General features: G+C 35.7%; 1 protein-coding gene across 1 annotated transcript; it reads left to right on the top strand.

The window, feature by feature from the left end:
- Positions 1-856: 856 nt before the first annotated feature.
- Positions 857-11,925, top strand: LOC144967139 (peroxiredoxin-1-like). Its single transcript, XM_078904007.1, has 6 exons — positions 857-1,153; positions 2,174-2,291; positions 2,627-2,743; positions 9,392-9,514; positions 10,987-11,152; positions 11,552-11,925. Exons 1-6 carry the CDS (start codon positions 988-990, stop codon positions 11,627-11,629), a joined length of 768 nt encoding a protein of 255 aa, XP_078760133.1. The 5' UTR covers positions 857-987; the 3' UTR covers positions 11,630-11,925.
- Positions 11,926-19,932: the final 8,007 nt, after the last annotated feature.

The following is a 19,932-nucleotide window of genomic DNA, read 5'->3' as shown; positions in this document are numbered from 1 at the left end:
TCTATGAAAATAATTAATATTTTATATTATCCTGGCTACTTATCTTGCCCTTCTCCACGTACTGCTTACACGTTCAAGAATCAACACACAAGCTTAAGACGACCACAGGGTTGCCAGTTTGGCATTTTAAATGCCAGATTCCAAAAATCTGGCATTTTTGAAAACCGTTTGGCATTAGAAAAATCATTTGGCATTTGGCATTTTCATTTGGCATTTTCTTTTCTTGTATATTATACATCAAATGACACCTTTTCTTAATTATTTCTAAACGCGTAAAAACAAATCTCTTCACATCGGAAAACTTTGCTATTAAAACTCACACCCTGAACTAGCCCTGCCTCCCTCAGATATTCACTCAAATTCAGCCCTCGACAAGTATCCTAGTAAGTTTTCTGGGAATCTCCTGCAAAACTCGTGTATATTTGCGTCATGGTCGCCTGTTAACTTTTAACTCTGTTCGTTAGCGTGGTCTGATTTTACAGCATCCAATGATTTCACTCCTTTTTGGAATTCCCAAAAGTCTGCAGATCTTTCATGTTAATGTATTTCTTTTTCATTCTTAAAATCCAACCGTGGTGTAGTGGTTTAGCACTCCACTTAGTAGTCAGTAGGTAAAAAATTACCCCAACAGGAAATTTAGTATAATTCAAAAAAAAAAATAAAACAAAAAACAAAAAAAAAAAAGAAAAAAAAGAAAAGAAAAGACGCAAGCCACCAGGATATGATAGTAAATTGTCTATCAAAAGTGAGTAGTTTTCTTAGTGGGGGTGGGAGTCAACAGACTTTGGCATTTTTTTTGAGTGTTTTGGCATTTTTTGAGTCTTCCCTGGCATTTTGTTGAAAAATAATCTGGCAACCCTGTGTCACTTTTCACTCCACTCAATCACTCATTCACCCGCTGTACTCACCACATATTCCATGCGTTACTACTCGCGTTCATTCTAAGTTTAAAGCAGCTGTAGTTAAATCTCAAACGGATATATCACAATGAGCATAACGATATTGTTGAAACTGTCTTTTGTAGTCTCCTGCTCTTTGAATTTGTTTGCATTTGGATCTGAGGACACATGCCACTCATTCGCCGGTGGCCAGGTTTATCCCCAAGAGACGAGACGAACAACTGGACATACCATTCAGTGGAGTCAAGCTGTTAGTAAGTAAAAACATGTTTCTAGTGAGTATAACACACTCCTGTACCACCACAGATGTGATGACCACCGGGCTCTGATTTTTGCATCATTGGGCCACAGTCCACAGCCACAGTCACAGCCTTCAATTTTCTTCTTATTAATCGATTATGGGAAAAGGCTCACCTTCTTGCCCATCATGTCACGTTATCTTCTCTTGATATGATATGATACGAAAGTCCGGATTTATGTAGGCTTTTACAGCCTACTATCTGCTCTTGTGCATTCGTGAACGTATTTAAAATTAATTCACGTCTCTCTCAAAACTGAGCATGCCACGTAGTGGAAGGAGGTGTCTGGAATTAAACTTAATTAAACTCTACAAACAGTATTTTTCTGTTTCACAATGAGCGTTGAGACGGCACTTGAATGCCTGCACTGATGGGGCGTCGACAACTGTGGCAGGCAAGCGGTTCCATTTACTTGAACTGAGAAGTTCTCTTTTTGTTGATTTGATCTATTTGACTTTTACATTTAGGTACATTGTATCCATGCAATGCACTCTTCTACACTGCAGATATGTATTTTTTTAATTAATAGGTTGTATTTGTTGATGTTTTTGTATTTAAGCTTTAAAGCGCTTTACAAGGGGTTCCTTGCCAACACCTAACAATGAGACGAGACAGGACGCTTTTGTATTATTATTATTATTATTATTATTATTATTATTATTATTATTATTATTATTATATGCGATTTGTAATTATCTTTGACAGTGATTTACTACTTAATTGCTATAGTCATAATATGTTTCTGGCACCCCAACCCCTTCTCGATGCGGCACAAAATTAAAGTGAAGGTTTATGAAGATAATAATGGGAAAAACAGCGGTTTCATATTCAGTTGTGTTCTAACCCTTGTAATTTTCTGGTTACCTTATGGACTATAAAGAGTTTTATTTGAATAAATTAAATCTTTTTAAAATAAAATTTTGCTTTTTATATGATTTGAATCGAAACATTTTTATCCCCCTTTTTCCTTCACAGTTTCAAAACCTGCTCCAGATTGGAATGGAACAGCTGTTGTAAATGGAGAATTCAAAGACATTAAACTGGCTGATTTCCGTGGGAAATATGTTGTTTTCTTTTTTTATCCATTGGACTTGTAAGTGAATTTTACTTCAAAGGAAATTTTATCATTCTTCAAACTCTCTCTACATGCAATTTCTTACAGTTTCTTTACAATAAAAGCCCCGGGGTCGCAGAAATGTTCTATTTTTATCCTTGTAGTGCAATGTTTGACATTTTCATTGATGTCAGGGATATACAACTTTTAGGTGACCGTTGATTTAAAAAATACATACGAGATTTTCATATGATGAAATTCCAAAACTGCTAATTTAAACATCTTAATACCTGATATTTAAAAAAAATGCAGCTTGCTAAAAGCAGCAATCAATTAAGTTGTTTCAACTGGAATTTTCTTTGGTGTATTTTCAGCACATTTGTCTGCCCCACTGAAATCATAGCTTTTAGTGACAGAATCGAAGAATTTAGAAAGATCAACACGGAAGTTATTGGATGCTCTGTGGATTCTCAGTTCACACATCTTGCATGGTAAGTTTTTGAATACATTTTGGAACTGATCTCTCTCCATAGAATCATCTCATAGTTTTAAAGATAACAAATGAAACAAAAAAAATGAAAAACAAACAAAATTTTGTCGTTTTCACTTCTTGCATGATGACAATGAGAATCGTGTGTTAAACATTTAATTTTTGATTGTTGATGTAACATTCCTTTTAATTTTATATAATATAATTTCCTCTATTGATGCTCGTAGTGATTGTTGCATGCACTCTTTTTCTTTCATGTGTGTGTGCAATAGTCTAGAGCTTTATGGTCTGTTTCACAACAGCATCTACATTAGATCTGCGTGTTTCAGCCAACATCTAGGCTCTTCAGCATTATGTCCCCAGTAAATAAACATATATTGCATCCAATTGCATTTCCCCATCCAGTACCGATTGGGTATTTTGTTTTGTTTGATTTGATGGAAATTCCTTTAAACTAAGTTAGCCTCCTATCCATATCCAAAGGGTCGAAAGCAATTTGTAGAGCCAATTTAATGCTACAGTATTCGGGATAAATTGTGGCTCTGTGAAAACATATTGACCTGAAAGTTTTCTTTTTTATTTGTAAAATGCTCACTAGTTTTGCTCACCACAACAATCTGACCAACACACAAATGTATGTGTAACCATTATAATTAGTAGCTTTTTAAGAATGTTTTGTAAATTTTTGACCACCATGGCTATTATGGGTTGATTTTAGAGGGTTACAAAATAATTATTGCATTGTCATAAGGCAAAATCGCAAATGCGTCCGGTCACATAAAAGGATTTGATAGTAGTATGACGGCTCAAGGCTCACAATATCAAAATGTAGTGAACCGATATATAGAGAGAAAATGAATAAACTAGATGGCTCAATTTCCGTTAGTGAGCCAACCTAGGGTCACAGGAGTAGCTTTGGTGAATGAACATGATAGTTAATAAAACAAAAGGAGTAGCACACTGGTGTTAAAACAATTAAACTTTTATGACGAACTAACTGATCTTAAATCAACTCAACCATTGCATTAGGAACGTGACCATAGTTTTGAGATAACTCTAAACATGTCAGGGGAGGAGATAATATTTTACTTATCTTTCATTTAACAATAACAATAGCTGTCTAAAATCAACACAAACAGTTGAGTATCTCCAGCTTCATAGAGCCTAATTATTTTATTTACTCACAAGTTTTGGAAACTGTTAAGTCGCTGTAACTTTGCTATTGAAATAAATGGTTTATGTTGGGTCAGCTCTGTTTTCTGAATATTATTTGGTAAAGAATTAACATGTGATTTGATTAATAAAGACAATAGAATAGATGCAAGGCATGTTGAAGGCTAGAGGAACAGATTCAAAGGGGATTGTACATTATTTTGTATGTAATGAATATCGTTTTCAGCTCGAATGTATTTAAAATTTTCTTTTTGTGTTTTTTTGGTTCCTTCTTTTCTTGTTAAGATTTTAAGGAAGGTAAGCATCGCACTCCCGTATATACTCTGGGCATAATAAAAAATAAAAATGGGCATTTAATCCTTTACAAAGGAGGTGCAATTTTACTTTTACCTCGACTTAGCTTAAAAACGGCAACCATCTGGAAAACCGATGGTCCATTTAAGCATAATATTTGTTTCGTTAATACTAAAATCCTACTTTTTTAATAGCTTGGTGATGCCAAGAACATTACTTGAATTCATTTCTCATTGCGTAGAGCTTGTTTTCACTTTGTTTGAACCCTGTATTAGTTTTTTGAGCAGTGTTTACTTTTTTCTAACCTATGTATTGATGTTGCTATGACAGTGGCTGACCACAGAAATTGAAGGTGTAATAAATCCCCTTAAACGTTTTCTTTTAGACTTTGTAATGGACATATTTTTTGATAAAATGTTGTGGAGACAGCAAATGTAGTGATTCAGAGCCTCGACATTGATTTTAGTGACCAAATAACTGATAGTCCAGTCACTATTGACAATGGTGACGACACTCCAGGTCCTCAATAAGTCATCATCATCATTGCCTTTTTCACCCTGGGTCAGGGTATAGGCCACAGACAAACAGTTTCCATCCTTCTCTATCCTGAGCCAACTTTTTTATCTCATTCCAGGTCTTACCACTTCTCTGTATATCAGCTTCTTTAATTCTTCTCCATGTTCCTCGTGGCCTTCCCCTTGATCTTCTGCCCTGAGGGTTCCAGTCCAATACTTTCTTTATTATAGTTGAGTCATTCTTTCTAAGCGTGTGTCCAATCCACCTCTATTGTCTTCTTCCTATATCCTCTCCCACTGGTTTCTGCTGTGCTCTTTTCCATACTTCTTCATTTTTTATTCTATCCATCCATTTTATTCTGAGTAGCTTACGCATGCACCTGTTTACGAAAATCTGTACCCTCCTTATACATGCCTGTGATGCGTTCCAAGTTTCACATCCATACTGTAGGACAGACTTCACGTTTGAGTTGAAAAGTCTTAGCTTTAGTTGAAGGGAGATATCTTTAGTTCTCCAAACTGTGTTCAAAGATGTGAATGCAGCCTGTGCCTTTCCTATTCGTGCTTTCACCTCTGCTTCCGTGCCTCCATCCTTGTCAATTATACTTCCGAGATAGCAGAAAGTGTCTATATCTTCGAGTTCCTGATCTTTTACTTTGATCTGCTCCCTTTGACGCGTACCTATCCTCAAGACCTTTGACTTTGCAGGGTGAATTCTTAGACCAATTGATTCCGAGAGGCTGTTTATAATTGTGGTTTTTGCTTGCATCTGGTCCTGGGTGTGGGACAGAAGAGCCAGATCATCTGCAAAATCCAGATCATCCAACTGTGTCCAGGGGGTCCACTGTATCCCATTTCTTCTCCCTTTGGAGGTTTCCTTCATTAGCCAATCAATGGCAAGGATGAACAGGAATGGTGAGAGCAAGCATCCCTGCTTGACACCAGTCTTAATTTCAAAGCTGTCAGTAAGCTGATCTTCATGTACAACCCTGCAACTTGATCCTTCATACATTTCCTTAATGAGGTTTACTATCTTTTCAGGGAGTCCATAATGTGCCAGAATTTTCCACAATGTTGCTCTGTCAATACTGTCGAAAGCCTTCTCGTAATCCAGAAAGTTGACAATAAGAGGAGAGTTCCATTCTATAGACTGTTCTACTATGACTCGCAGAGAGGCAATCTGGTCGGTGGTTGAACGGTTTTTCCGAAAACCTGCCTGTTCGTCCCGCAGTTTAGCATCTGTTGCATTCTTAATTCTCTCTAAAATAATACGGTTGAAAACCTTTCCTGGGATAGAAAGAAGAGTGATGCCTCGATAATTATTACAATTACTGAGGTCCCCTTTCTTTGGAAGCTTAATAAGATGTCCTTCCTTCCAATCCTTTGGGAATATCCCGTCATTCCAGATTCTCTCAAATAGTGGGTGCAGGGCCTCAGCATTTCTTTTCGCATCAACTTTTAGAGCCTCCGGTGGAATCTGGTCTGGTCCAGCAGCTTTCCCCCTTTTCATCTTGTTAATGGCACCCACAATCTCTGCTATCGATGGTGGATCACAGCTAATTGGTAGCTCATTCCTTGCAGGCAAAATTTCTGGCTGGTTGTCTGGTGGTGGTCTGTTCAGAAGGCAGTTGAAATGTTCCCTCCATCGTTCAGATTGAGCCTCTTTTCCAAAAATAGTTTTCCCATCTTTGTCTTTGACTGGTACCTCTGGTTTCCCATATTTTCCAGCAAGTGTCTTGGTAGTTTGATAAAGGATCCTCATGTGTCCTCCAGTCGCTGCTGCTTCTGCTTTCTCTGCAAGTCTGTTCATGAATGCTTCCTTGTCTTTCTTCACAGATCTTTTGACTTCCTTAGCTGTGGCTTGATACTGCTCTTGTGCCTCCAGTCTTGAAGCCCTTGTTCGGCTTGCATTCACTTGTTCCTTCCTTGTTCTCCTCTTTTCAATAAGGTCCAAGGTGGTTGGACTTATCCATTCTTTATGTTCCGATTTCTTTACCCCCAATACCTCGTGGCAAGTTGTTATGTAGACTTCCTTGATCTTTGCCCAATGTGACTCTACATCTATGTCCTCCTCGAGCTCAGTAAGAGGTTGGAATCTATTACTCAATTGTAGTTTGAATTCCTCATTCTTTTCCCCATCAAGTGCATTCACCTCGAATTTTCTTCTTGTATGTGATCTGGCCCCGTGTTTTCTGAGTCGGAGCTTAAGCTTTGCCAATAGCAGGTGGTGGTCTGATCCAACATCTGCCCCTCTCCGTACTGTCACATCTTCCAATGAACGTCTGAATCTACGAGAGATACAAAAATGATCAATCTGATTCTCTGTCACACCATCTGGTGAGACCCAAGTTGCTTTGTGGATCCTCTTATGGGGGAACACTGATCCTCCAATCACCAAACTGTTGAATGCACAGAAATTTGCAAATCTCTCTCCATTATCATTCATTTCTCCCATGCCATGACGTCCCATGATACCTTCATAGCCTACGTTATCCTGTCCCACTTTTGCATTAGCATCTCCCATCAATATGTTGATGTCTTTCCTTGGCAACTTGTCAATGACTTGTTGTAGCAGACCATAAAATGTATCTTTGTCCTCATCTGTTGCATCATTTGTTGGGGCATAGATCTGTACAATGTTCATGCTGATCTTCTTACTCCGTGTTGTAAAGGACGCCATGATGATCCTTTCTCCGCATTGTTCCCATCCTCTCAGTGACTTCTGGGCAAACTTGCTTAGAATTATTCCTACTCCCTGTGTATGAATCCCGTCCCCTCTCCCTGAATATAAAATCTTCTCCCCAGACTTGAGGTGTTTATGTCCGGATTGTATCCAGTGGGTTTCGCTTACTCCAAGTATATGCAGCCTGTATCTTCTCATCTCAGTCACAACTTGAGAGCTTTTTCCTGCTTCATACATGGTGCGAACGTTCCACGACGCAATTCGAAGCTGCTTGTTTGGCGAAGACGTCATCGGGTCAGCAGAGTCCTTTCGGCTTTGTCTGTTGTCCTTCATAAATTCTGTAATTCCAGAAACTCTTCGGTCGCCCAAGCTAAAAAAAGGATTTAGTTTGTCTGTCTGTGTTTCTGTAACGGTTTGAGTTTAACGGAAAGGGGTGTTAACCCTTTGCCAACCCCCAACCTGGAGGACCAGGTGACTCAAAGATGGGGGAATCACACACCATTAGTCGCCTTTTACGACACGCTGGCTTGGCGTTGGGCTATTCTTGACCCTCTCAGTTGAGGGACCCCGGACACCACACGGGGTTCCTCAATAAGTAACTCTTCAAAATGCAGGAAAATAAATAACAATACAAATTTAATGTTTCAATCAAAACTGATCCTTTATGAATGTTGTTATGCACTCATGTGAATCACTAAAAATTGTCGTCTCAATACTTAGAGGCAGAGGAAATGTGAAATCTGACATCCAATACATCTTTTGATTTTGATGCCAGCATTTAAAAATATTGAAAAAAAACTAAATTACTCTTGCAATGGTAAGTCCATATTTTTAAAAGAATAACAAAGAATACAGCACCGTCGATGGTTGACACTGATAAAACACTGTTTAGCTGATACAAAGTTCTTTATCGTACTACTTTCAATGTTTAGATCATCATGAGGGGAAAAATTGTTTATCAGATGCTTTTTCTATATTACTGTTGTCAGTCATATCTTGTGGTTATGAAATTTTAACAGTGGCATCAGGTTAATCCTGCCTGCATCCCCTTTGCTTGATTTAAAAAGATTAATATCCATTGAGACGAAAGAGTTTATATTATACTTTTCAGATTTCAATAAACATGATCTTCTATATGTTTTTTTAATGCCTCTGTTGGTTAAGTAGTGCAGTGGCCGCCAACCTGTGGATGAAGACCCCTTGTGGTCCGTGAATCAGTATGTACTGCACTGCCTATCATATATATTTCAAAATTATATGCAAAGTTGCGAACTGCAGTGGTATTATTGTACATTTACTGGTTCATGACCATAAACAGGGTGAGGACCACTGCTTCAATGCATGTTGGAGGGGCTAACATTTTTTGATTGGTCATCAAATTCAAGAAGTGTAAATGTCACATTGGTTTGTATGGGTTGAGCCTGGAAAGGACAAAAAATTAACTGGCATCATGTTTATAAATTGCATGCTTTGAGTATTCATTTATTCCCCATAAAGTTAACATACGGCTAGCCCTTCCTTCCTCTTTTGCCAGCCTGAGCCATTCATTGGAATCCCTAATCTTGCTCAATCTCTTGTTTCACTAACCTGAAGCTCATAATCGTAATCCAAACTTTGATGTATTTAAATGCAGAGAGTGTGTGGAGGATATTATTATTGAAAAGTAACAATAAAGCCACCTAATTATAAGATTAATGTGCAAATTTGTAATTTTTATTTCTTCCATTCGTTGTCATTTTATGTCTGAAAAATTATATGAATGTAGAGATGATCAAAATGTTAAAAATGTGATTGTTGTAGCCCCCCCCCCTCTCTCTCTCTCTCTCTCTCTCTCTCTCTCTCTCTCTCTCTCTCTCTCTCTCTCTCTCTCTCTCTCTCTCTCTCTCTCTCTCTCTTTCTCGTGTGTGTGTTCAAGAACTGAAAAGTTTTGATACTTTACAGGTAGTGTTTAAGTTATTTCAACTTTTAAAACCTATTCCCTTAGGACCAATGTTCCCCGCAGCCAAGGAGGTTTGGGCACCATTAAATATCCTTTGTTATCGGACATCACTCATGAAATCTCTAAGGCTTATGGTGTGTACTTGGAGGATTTGGGACACAGTCTCAGGTAATCAAATTAAATGTCAGAAGACAATGGCTACAGAGTTTAATACAAGACTTTCTGTGAAAGTGCTGTGATTGTTGAATGGATAGAAAGAGCGACATTGACTTTTATTGTCGGAATTGTAATTGTACTAGCACATATAAAAGAACATAATAAATATAATAGTGATAATAATACAAAAAGTAATGATGAGAATAATAATAATAAAAACAATCATGATGATGATAATAAAAGCATAATGATAATAATGATAATAAAAATAATCATAATGATAATAATAATGATTTAAAAAATCATAACGATAATCATAAAAACAATAATGATGATATGATAATAATAATATTAAATACAATAATGATGATAATAATATTAATGATAAAAATAATAATAATAACAATAATAATAACACTAATAATAAGATGAAACTTTATTGACCAATTTGGCACATACGAGAACACACATCGACACAATTGAATGTGCACCCATTGTTACACTCATATAACACCAGATTGCTTAATAATTCGAAACATGATTTTAACAGAGTGACAGCTTTCTAATTAATGATGGTATAAATGATATCTTATAACTCTCACTGTGTTTCAAAATCTTGGCTTCTCAATAAGATATGTGACAAGCACTTTTTTTTAGCTGCTAGTCCCCATACAATGTATTATGTTGAACATCAGTTTCAGAAAGCTAGCAGGATGACAAAATATATATTATTTAGCATATTCACTATGATTCAGCATGGCCAAACGGGGAATACGCTGTTTGTTATAGAAATATATTTTGACAAACCCTGATTTTAAAAGAGAAACGTAGTATTATACAAGTACAGTATGACTAAAAGCAATAAGTTCTTAATCTATGTTATTTTTTATTTGATTTTATCTCAGCAACTGTAATCCCTTTTGTATCTCACGCCATCATCATTTCATTATGAAAATGAATTTAGGAGTGCTTTCACACATTGACGTGACATTTGTTCTGGTGTGTTTGAATTATCTTTGTTGCATCATAATATTATTTAGGTATTATTAAAATTTCAAGAATTTTTCTTTGTAAGAGCTTTCTCTAGAGTTTTCTGTATTATTGAAACTAATAGTATTTTGTCAGTTGAGGAAGCCACAAAACAAAAACAAAAAAAAATATTATATATGATGAGTACCTTCATTTTTGTGTGTTTCTGCTTTTTTTTTTTTTTTTTTAATTACTAGTGTGCATCTTGTGTGAGTGTGTCTATGTCAATATTGTATTGTTATAAATGTGTAACCAAATGACAAATTGCCACTTTTTTGGGGACAATAAAGATATATTATTATTATTATTATTATTATTATTATTATTATTATTATTATTATTATTATTATTATTATTATTATTATTATTATTATTATTATTATTATTATTATTATATTGTAAACAATGTTTTAGATCTATAATATTTTACTTTTTTTTTTTTCCCTAAACAACAGAGGCCTCTTTATCATTGATCCCAAGGGAGTGTTACGTCAAATCACCATGAATGATCTCCCAGTTGGTCGCTCAGTTGATGAAACTCTCAGGCTGGTGCAAGCATTCAAATACACGGACAAGCATGGAGAAGTCTGCCCAGCTGGATGGAAACCCGGCAGTGACACAGTAAGTGTGATCTCCGTATGGAAAAAGAATTTGAAATTTAGTCGAATTTATTCAAATTTTGTCGAGATGTTCAAATAGTGATAAGGCTGTGGGGCTTTGTGGTGTAGTGGTGTAAATCTCTGCTTGTGACTTGTAAGTCATGGGCAGTGCAAAATTGAGTCCTTGAAAGGGTTCTGTACTTTCTAGTCTTCACCGTACTCATGTGTAAAGAAGTCCATGGCTGATGTCAATGTTGTCTCGGCTACTATTAGTATTTGTTGGATTCAAACTCGGGTTTTCTTGTTCTTTTCCTTTTCCCCAAAGTTAAGAGAAGAGAAAGCACATACATAGGTTTGACAGATTACTATATATGCCAACATCTTATACCCCTTTTTATATATGTAATTTTATTCCCAACAGATTATTCCGGATCCCAAGAAAGCAAAGCAGTATTTCAAAAAGCAAAAGGATAATAAAGAATCCAAGAATGAATTATAACTGCTGTTCACGTGCCTCGTTTCTCTCCTCAGTATTTTAAAATTTTTTTTTTGGTGTGAGTTTTCTTAACCAATAACTCTTTTTGTTTTCTTATATATTATTAATTTGTTCGTTTATATTAAATTTTTCTCAAACAAGACCACATAAATTATTACTATTATTATGCTGAAGAATGATTGCATTTCCAGGTGTTGTGATCTGAGAGTGTTCTATGCGTATCTGTGTGCCAGTGCCATTATCACAATATTGTTTTACAAGGAATGTTTTATTTCAAATAAAAGTTATTACTTGTTCTAGACTGACTTGAGATTGTTCTTCATGTATAATTTCTTAGATCACACCTCAATGAAGGGATTTTATTGCGTCACACCTCAATGATACAATAATTAAAAATTAAAAATGAGGCCCACGGAGCCAGACTTTATCCCAGTTTCTATAGCGTGAAACGGACAATAGCATAGCAATTGCTTGCTTCCCTTTGGATAGGACACCATTCTATCACAATGTACTTTCCACGAGATCTGACAAACCCAGCTATCCAATCATTGCTGGGTGGACAGGGGTGGGGGTGTCAGCAAAAAATCTCGACTCATTCGGGATCGATCTTGGTCCCTTTGTATGTCAAGCGAATGCTCTACCAACGGAGCTAAAGCTTAGATTGTCGCCACAATTTTACGAACCATATTCCCCTTTGTTTTACTGTCATATTTGGTGCTTATGGCCCCAATAATTGTCATGGCCACTAAAGTCTTATTATAGGCCACTTTATGAATAGTCGGGTAATTCAAATGCTTTATGTAATGGTGCACAAACCCCGGGATCAGTATTTTACTGGATGCCAGTAGGGTCCTCTGACCTCACATGGTTGGCAGGGAGGTACATACTGTATCTTCTATCCCCCTATGTTTGTTTTCCAACATGTCTTTGTCTTGGAATGAGATTACTTGGTTTTGTCATGACCCTGGCTGGGAAGGAAGCAGTCAAATGTATAGTTAGTTTTTGGAGATGATATTTTTTTCTTTGTAAATCAATACAAAACTGTTATGTAAAACTGTTATGCACTGTATTATGTTTTGTTTATGTATTGTATATGATTTGTAAGCATTTGAGTGTATTCCTCTTAGTAGGATTATGTCTGGATGAGACTTTTAGGTGATCTCAAACTAAGTACACTGATAGTGTGCTCTTGGAATCTACATCTGTTCCCTATTTGAACCAATTCCTCTTTGTCTGCCTTATTCTTGGATGCTTTAATTGTAATTTTAGAACTTTTTACTATCCCTTTTTCTTCCTTTTTACTGGCGCTGATATGACCTTAATGTGTTGCAAGCGCCGTAAAACCCTTAAAAAACAAACAAACAAAACATGGTGGGCAGGAGGTCACTTGCTGTTTTTTCTGTCCCTCCGATATCTGTTTTCCAACTTGTTTTCTGTCTTTGTCTTAGAATGTTAATGTTACTTGTTTTCTGTCTTTGTCTTAGAATGAGATTACTTGTTTTTTGTCCGTCTCCTTGTCGGAGTCCTTGATTGGGAGAGAAACAGTCAAATGTATGGTTTCAGTTTTGGGAGATGATATATTTTCCTTGTGAATCATCTGTTATACACATTGTTATATTTTATTGTTTTGAATGTTTAACTCTCTCCTTACCAGTCATTTTCCGAACTTTCCCCAAAACTTCACAAACAACATATACAAAAATAGACTTGTTTCACCGAAACATAAAAGCTGTTAGTTCTAGACTATACATATGTTTATCTGCTAAACGAACTCTTCAACACAATGTTAACTATAGCAAACATTATTGTTCAAATATTATGATGGACAAAATAAATTAGAATGAGAAAAATTGTGGCTGCATGATAACGACTGTGACGATTTTCCTATGAGTGGTAAGGAGGGGGTTAATGTAAGCATTTGAGTGTGCTCCTCATCGCTGAATCATGTGCTTGTGTGTAGATGAGACTTTTACGGGATCTCGAACCAAGTGCACTGATAGAAACTTCCTGGACTCTTCATCTGTTCCCTATGTGTACCATTTCCGTCTGTCTTACTGTTTCTTTGGTGCTTTTAATTGTAAACCTAGAATTCTTTTACTATCCCATTATCATCCTATTTACTGGCAATGAAATGACCAAAATGTGAAACTCTTAGGAAAAATTAAAAAAGAAACACACACACACACACACACACACACACACACACACACACAAAACAACAACAAATGTCTCACAATATTCACAACACACCTTGATTTTTTCATCGTGTATGGATCGTATATGCAATAGTTTGCAATGAGTGAGGGCGACAGGTTTAAACTCAACTAGGCTATGTGTACACTCTATGTCAGCCCTGTGTAATCTCTGCTTTGAAATATTTTCGATGAGACGATCATTATATTATATGCAATTTATGGCCTGTCTCATATTTTTAGTGTTGTAATAAATCACTCACAGGGGAGATATCGAACTTGAATTTAACATCCCTAACAAAGTATAGACACTGATCGATAAATTATCACAAAGATATTGTCCCCCCTTTCCATTCACACAACCCACTTGATCATTTCACACCTAGACGTCGACTTATGAAGTTAATATATATATTTTTAAAAATTATTACATAAAACTATGGGCCACACTTTAATACTTTATATTTTCAGATTTTAATGCTAACATACTCGTAGTTATAATAATAGTAATAATAATGATACTACGACTACTACTACTAACTACTACTACTACTACTACTACTACTACTACTACTACTACTACTACTACTACTACTGATATAATAATACATAATAATAATAATAATAATAATAATAATAATAATAATAATAATAATAATAATAATAATAATAATAATAATAATAATAATAATACGTAACAATAATAATGATGATGATGCTACTTCATCCAATAAAGCGAACTAACATAAGGGGCTTCATAGAATGGATAGTACATGAAAATGAGTTTATCTGACATCGACTATACTATCCAGGCTTAACTATGAAAATGTTTGCATAACTAATGATATACCGTCTTCCGTGCCTTGGTCCATTACGGATGAGTCGATATTTTCAATTACATACTAGACTCTATATTTTCTTCTACGTTATTTCATGACACCATGAAAATGATAATGATGCTATTAACACAGTCGTTGATTATAATATATTATATAATATAACGTGCAACATGTGTTGTTAGGACTATTAAGTACACCATATAAATTATGTATACAAAATATAAGATGATCTCATATTCTCGCGAGTTATTTATTATTAGACATAGACATTTATTGCTGGCGGTTCTATTTGTAACGCTTACAGTAAATCAATAATTGTTGGGTTTATAAAAAAAATGTCATTGGTCATTAATATAGACACATTGTTTTTCAATTTTACGTAGATAATTGAGATATATCAATTTATCACCTGCTTAGAACGCGAGTCAAAAAAAGGTTACATTATCATTATGATGACTTGTGAAACATTATGTCGGGATGAAATGGAAGCTAAAAGTTGAATTCCAAGCTTAAATTAAATTGTAAAATCTGATTCAAAATACAACGCTTTTATTTATTGAGTGTGTATGTGTGTGTGTGTGTGTGTGTGTGTGTGTGTGTGTGTGTGTGTGAGTGTTTGCATAATAATAATAGTAGACTCTATTAGAGAGCACGGTATTCTCAACACAAAACGATATCAAAAGTACATGACATATCAAGATTTTTTTTAACACAATGATTTGGACTCCCAGATGCCCTGTGGAATGGTGTTCCAGATAGCCAAGCGGGTGGTGTCATTGGAGGAACGCAAAGATCGGGGTGTCCGAATATTTCTTTAGTAGGAGTTCTGTGAAGTGGGAGGGGCATTGTTTTCCCCTACTACATCAACTATTACAGTCACTTTTATATTTAGTGATTTTGTAAGTGTCACATAATTTTGTTTACCAGCGTGGTGGGCCACTGGATTGTTTCAGTTTTTTTGTGTGTATGGCATTCAACACTTTCCGGCGAAGTGACCGTTGCCAACTTTGACCCATGATATGGGGTGAGTTTCATCTATTAGTAACTAATCTCCATAAAATTTGAATTTAACAATTCTGATCATTTTTCTCTCATCTGAGTGGAAAGGGTTTTTACTCATAATCTCTCACCGCATTCGGGTGTAAAATGGAATCCTAATTGGTAACAGCGTTGACTCTGTCGAAAAATAAGTTGTCTTAGTTCCTCACATACGGCATGTCTCGTCATCCATATAAAATATTGCCGTTATCATTATCATGTGGGGGAGTCGGTTGAGCACATAAAGTGGATGTTGCACTAAATCAAAAAAAGCTCCAAGTTTCAATTCCTTTCGAGATAGTAATAATACCATATTGACGCGACGAGTCGCATTTATGTCAGTGAAATACTTTCTAATATTGAAAAGAAAAATGAACCAACCTTAAAATGTCATGTCTATTACAACATCAAATTCTCGTGGGTTAACGGTAAAAAATATTATGTGATTTCTTCAATATCAAAAGTCATAAGGTATGAAAGTAACATAAAATCATATGAATTAAATTATAAAGAATAGAGTAATATCAATCGTGTCATAAGACGGGTGTGGCACTAAGTAAGCCTCATATTTTTTTTTATCGGTTATTATACTTTTAATAAAAGTACATGGAAATGTGCATGTCCATATAAATTAATGTAAACGGGTGAATTGGTACAAATTGATGTGCAAAATCTGATATAAAAATTACACAATTTCCATATTATATTGTTTCGTTTCTCTGTATTTCAAGTGTTGTCTTCGCTGTTTTACGTCTTGGTATACATTTCATTATATATATATATATATATAAAGTTTCCATTAAACTCATTACGACAAATCATGTGAACGTTTCGGGTTTCCCCTTTGTCAACACACTACGATGAATAAGACACTTTAGATGAATGTGAGATTAGAGGATGACGGTGGTAAGGCTTAACATTTATTTAGCGCATTTCCACCGATTCACAATGCTCAATACGGTTCAGGGGTGGTTTATACCTACACCATCCCATCTGTGTGAGAGGAGGGCTAGGACATGCAGAACGAATTCATGGCCTTGGAAGAAACATATTAGCGAGTTGGTCTCAAGAATAGTGAAGAAAAGACAAAATAACTGCGCATAACTGCCAAACAAGAATCCGAAAATCACTATCTCTGGTACAGTAATAATAGGAGATGTCGGAGAATTTGCATACCTTGGCAGCAAAATCAGTCAGTCAGGTGGAACTGATGAAGACATCATTGCTAGAATCAAGAAAGCGCGTCAGGCCTTTTCAATATTGAGACCAATATGGAAAACTTCCAGTATATCCACAAACACCAAGCTTAAAATATTTAACACTAATGTCAAAGCAGTCCTGCTCTATGGGTCAGAGACTTGGCGAACAACCTTGAACACATCAGCCAAGATACAAACTATGTTCAATCGCTGTCTTCGATAAATCCTCAAGTTGAAATGGTTTGACAAAGTGCCAAACGCTGACCTTTGGACAAAAACAAACCAAAAGCAAATGGATGTCCAGGTCAGGCGCAGAAAGTGGCGTGGGTTGGCGGCCATACCCTGCGTAACGAGCCCTGTAATATAACTAAGCAGGCTCTCAAATGGAACCCGTAGGGCAAAAGGAAACAGGGCCGTCCAAAACAGACTTGGAGGAGAAGCCTACACCAAGATTTGCGCGTCTCCAATCTTACCTGAAGCAAGGCAAAGGTTTGTGCCAAGAACAGAGGAAGATGGAAGAGTGCTGTTGATGCCCTCTGCTTCGCCAGGAGCCAAGAGGCATAAGTCAAGTAAGTCACACCATCCCATCTGGATCCAAAGATACATTTCTTAAAGTACAAGTCGCCTGTTAAATGTCCTCTTACTTTATTCGTCACTCTGTCTACAGCCAGTTATTTATTCAAACCGGGGTCAGCGTCGTGGCGAGAGACAGTTTTGCAATGTCGCTTCCTTTTCTTAGAGCACGAATCACCGTACCACTGAGCTAATGGCGATGAGGAAAAGAAAATAGTTTTTCAGAGCCATGGAGCTAGAGGCTATCCCGGTTTTTATGGCGTGAAACATACAATAAAAAATTGCTTGCTATGCTACAACGCCAGTCTATCGGACAGTACTATCCGCCAGATATAACAGACCCTGCTACCCATTTACTGCACATGAGACGGTCGTAGTCCCTTTGCTTGTGAAGCGAGTGCGAAGGAGAACGAAATAACATTTTATAGCAGAGGCACATTCTTCTCCCCTAAATTAAAAAGTGGCCCAAGGAATCTGCTGTCACAATACTTACTGAAGTTCAGTTTCAATAAATAAATAACAAATATTATGTAAGGCATTGCATGTTACTTTTAAAACATTTTATTGGATGATGATTTAAAAAAAAAAAAAACAGCTTTTAACGGTATAATACTATAATATACAAGTGCTTTGCCGAGTCAGTACAAATTATGTGATATCTGATTTACATTGTGCACAGGAAGAAAAGACAAAAAAAATAATAATTTAAAAATGAATAAATAAATTAAATTTAAAAAAATAAAAAAAAAAAAATAACAACAAAAAAACCAACCCCCCCCAAAAAAAAAAAAACAAACCAAAAAAAAACAAACAAAAAAAAAAAAAACAAAAAAAACCAAACCAACCCAAACGAACAAACCAAATGACAAACGAAGCAAAAAGAAATCCCAAACAAACAAACCAAAAAAAAAAAAAAAAATCAAACAAAAGAAATAAAAAGACCAAACAGATGAGATAAGATAAAAGTAGTAGTCTATAATATAGAAAAAAAGTGTGGTTGAGGTAACCTTCCATTCCTATTTCTTGTTTATGATTGTCATATATTTTTTGCCAGTGTCAGTCAAAGAAATGAACCAATCTCTCACCATTATCTATGAATATTTGTTTTGGATTACACAGGCATTTAAAAATAAATTAAACGTTTTTGAAATGCTATTGCAACTTACTATATTATTACAATCTAATCACAAGAAAAAAGGCAATGAGTTAATCAATGAAATTCCCTTTTTTTACTGATAAAATCTGGCAAGGCATACCCGCAAAGAAAGATCGTAAGTGTCCACCTAAACACTGACCTTAGAGGTAGTATAATATCTTTAAGAGTAGAGTCCACACAAATAAGACATAAGAGGTAGCAGGTAAAAAGACCACATACACACTGACATAAGAGCTGGTAGATATTTAAGAGAAGAGTTCGTATAAACACTGACATAATAGAAAGTATATTTATCGTTGCAGGTGAATGTTAAGTACAATGGAAATGCTAATAAAGATGAGATGGTGATGATGGTGATGATGATGATGATGATGATGATGATGCTGCTGATGATGATGATGATGATGATGATGATGATGATGATGGTGATGATGATGATAATGTTGGTGATGATGATGATGATGATGATGATGATGATGATGATGATGATGATGATGGTGATGATGATGATGATGATGATATTGATGATAATGATGATGATACTGATGATGATAATGATGATATTGATGATGGTACTGATGATGATAATGATGATATTGATGATGATGATGATGATGATGATGATGATGATGATGATGAAGAGAGTAATAGATTTACTTTAAAACGGATTACACCTGCCTGTGTTACGGGTTCAACATCGATATAACATAAAACACTGTACATCAGAATATAACACATGCAATTCACACAAACTGTCAACATTATGACCCTTACATAATCAGGTCTAGTTCGATCAAACTGGCATTCATTGTGCACACCCATTCAAATCAAATATCCGGTACAACAACAAAAAGGAAACAATTTGAGCACTTAATAAATTAAAGACCGCAATACAAAACATTTTCTTTCATTCGTATAGATAGCCTCGTCGAAAGAAATATATTATTTTATAGTTTGCTAATTAACCACTAGATATCTATTTCGTTCGAATTCCTTGATTTGTTTTCCGAACGTAAAAAAAAAAGAAAAAAAAAGAGTGAATAAATAGATACATACAATGACAAAGAAATTCAAAACTTTGAGTCAGATCATTAACATTTCAAACTCTATCATAATGATCACTGAAAGCAACTTTAACGATAATTTGTCAATATCGTGTAAATTATTCACACACACACACACACACACCCATACACACACAAACACACACATACACACACACACACCCATACACACACAAACACACACACACACACACCCATACACACACAAACACACACACACACACATATATATATATATATATATA

This window comes from Berghia stephanieae, chromosome 3 (genome assembly GCF_034508935.2).
Source record: "Berghia stephanieae isolate SIO BIC M18660-M18661 chromosome 3, UCSD_Bste_1.3, whole genome shotgun sequence".
Classification (NCBI taxonomy): Eukaryota; Metazoa; Mollusca; class Gastropoda; order Nudibranchia; family Aeolidiidae; genus Berghia; species Berghia stephanieae.
The sequence above is the reverse complement of the archived record's forward strand: the minus strand, read 5'-3'. Positions and strand labels throughout refer to the sequence as shown.

Coding starts and splice junctions, on each gene's coding strand:
- LOC144967139 (XM_078904007.1), top strand. CDS start 988: ATGAGCATAACGATATTGTTGAAACTGTCTTTTGTAGTCTCCTGCTCT. Junction 2,292..2,626: donor TTTTTTTATCCATTGGACTT/GTAAGTGAATTT, acceptor GTGTATTTTCAG/CACATTTGTCTGCCCCACTG. Junction 9,515..10,986: donor GATTTGGGACACAGTCTCAG/GTAATCAAATTA, acceptor CCTAAACAACAG/AGGCCTCTTTATCATTGATC.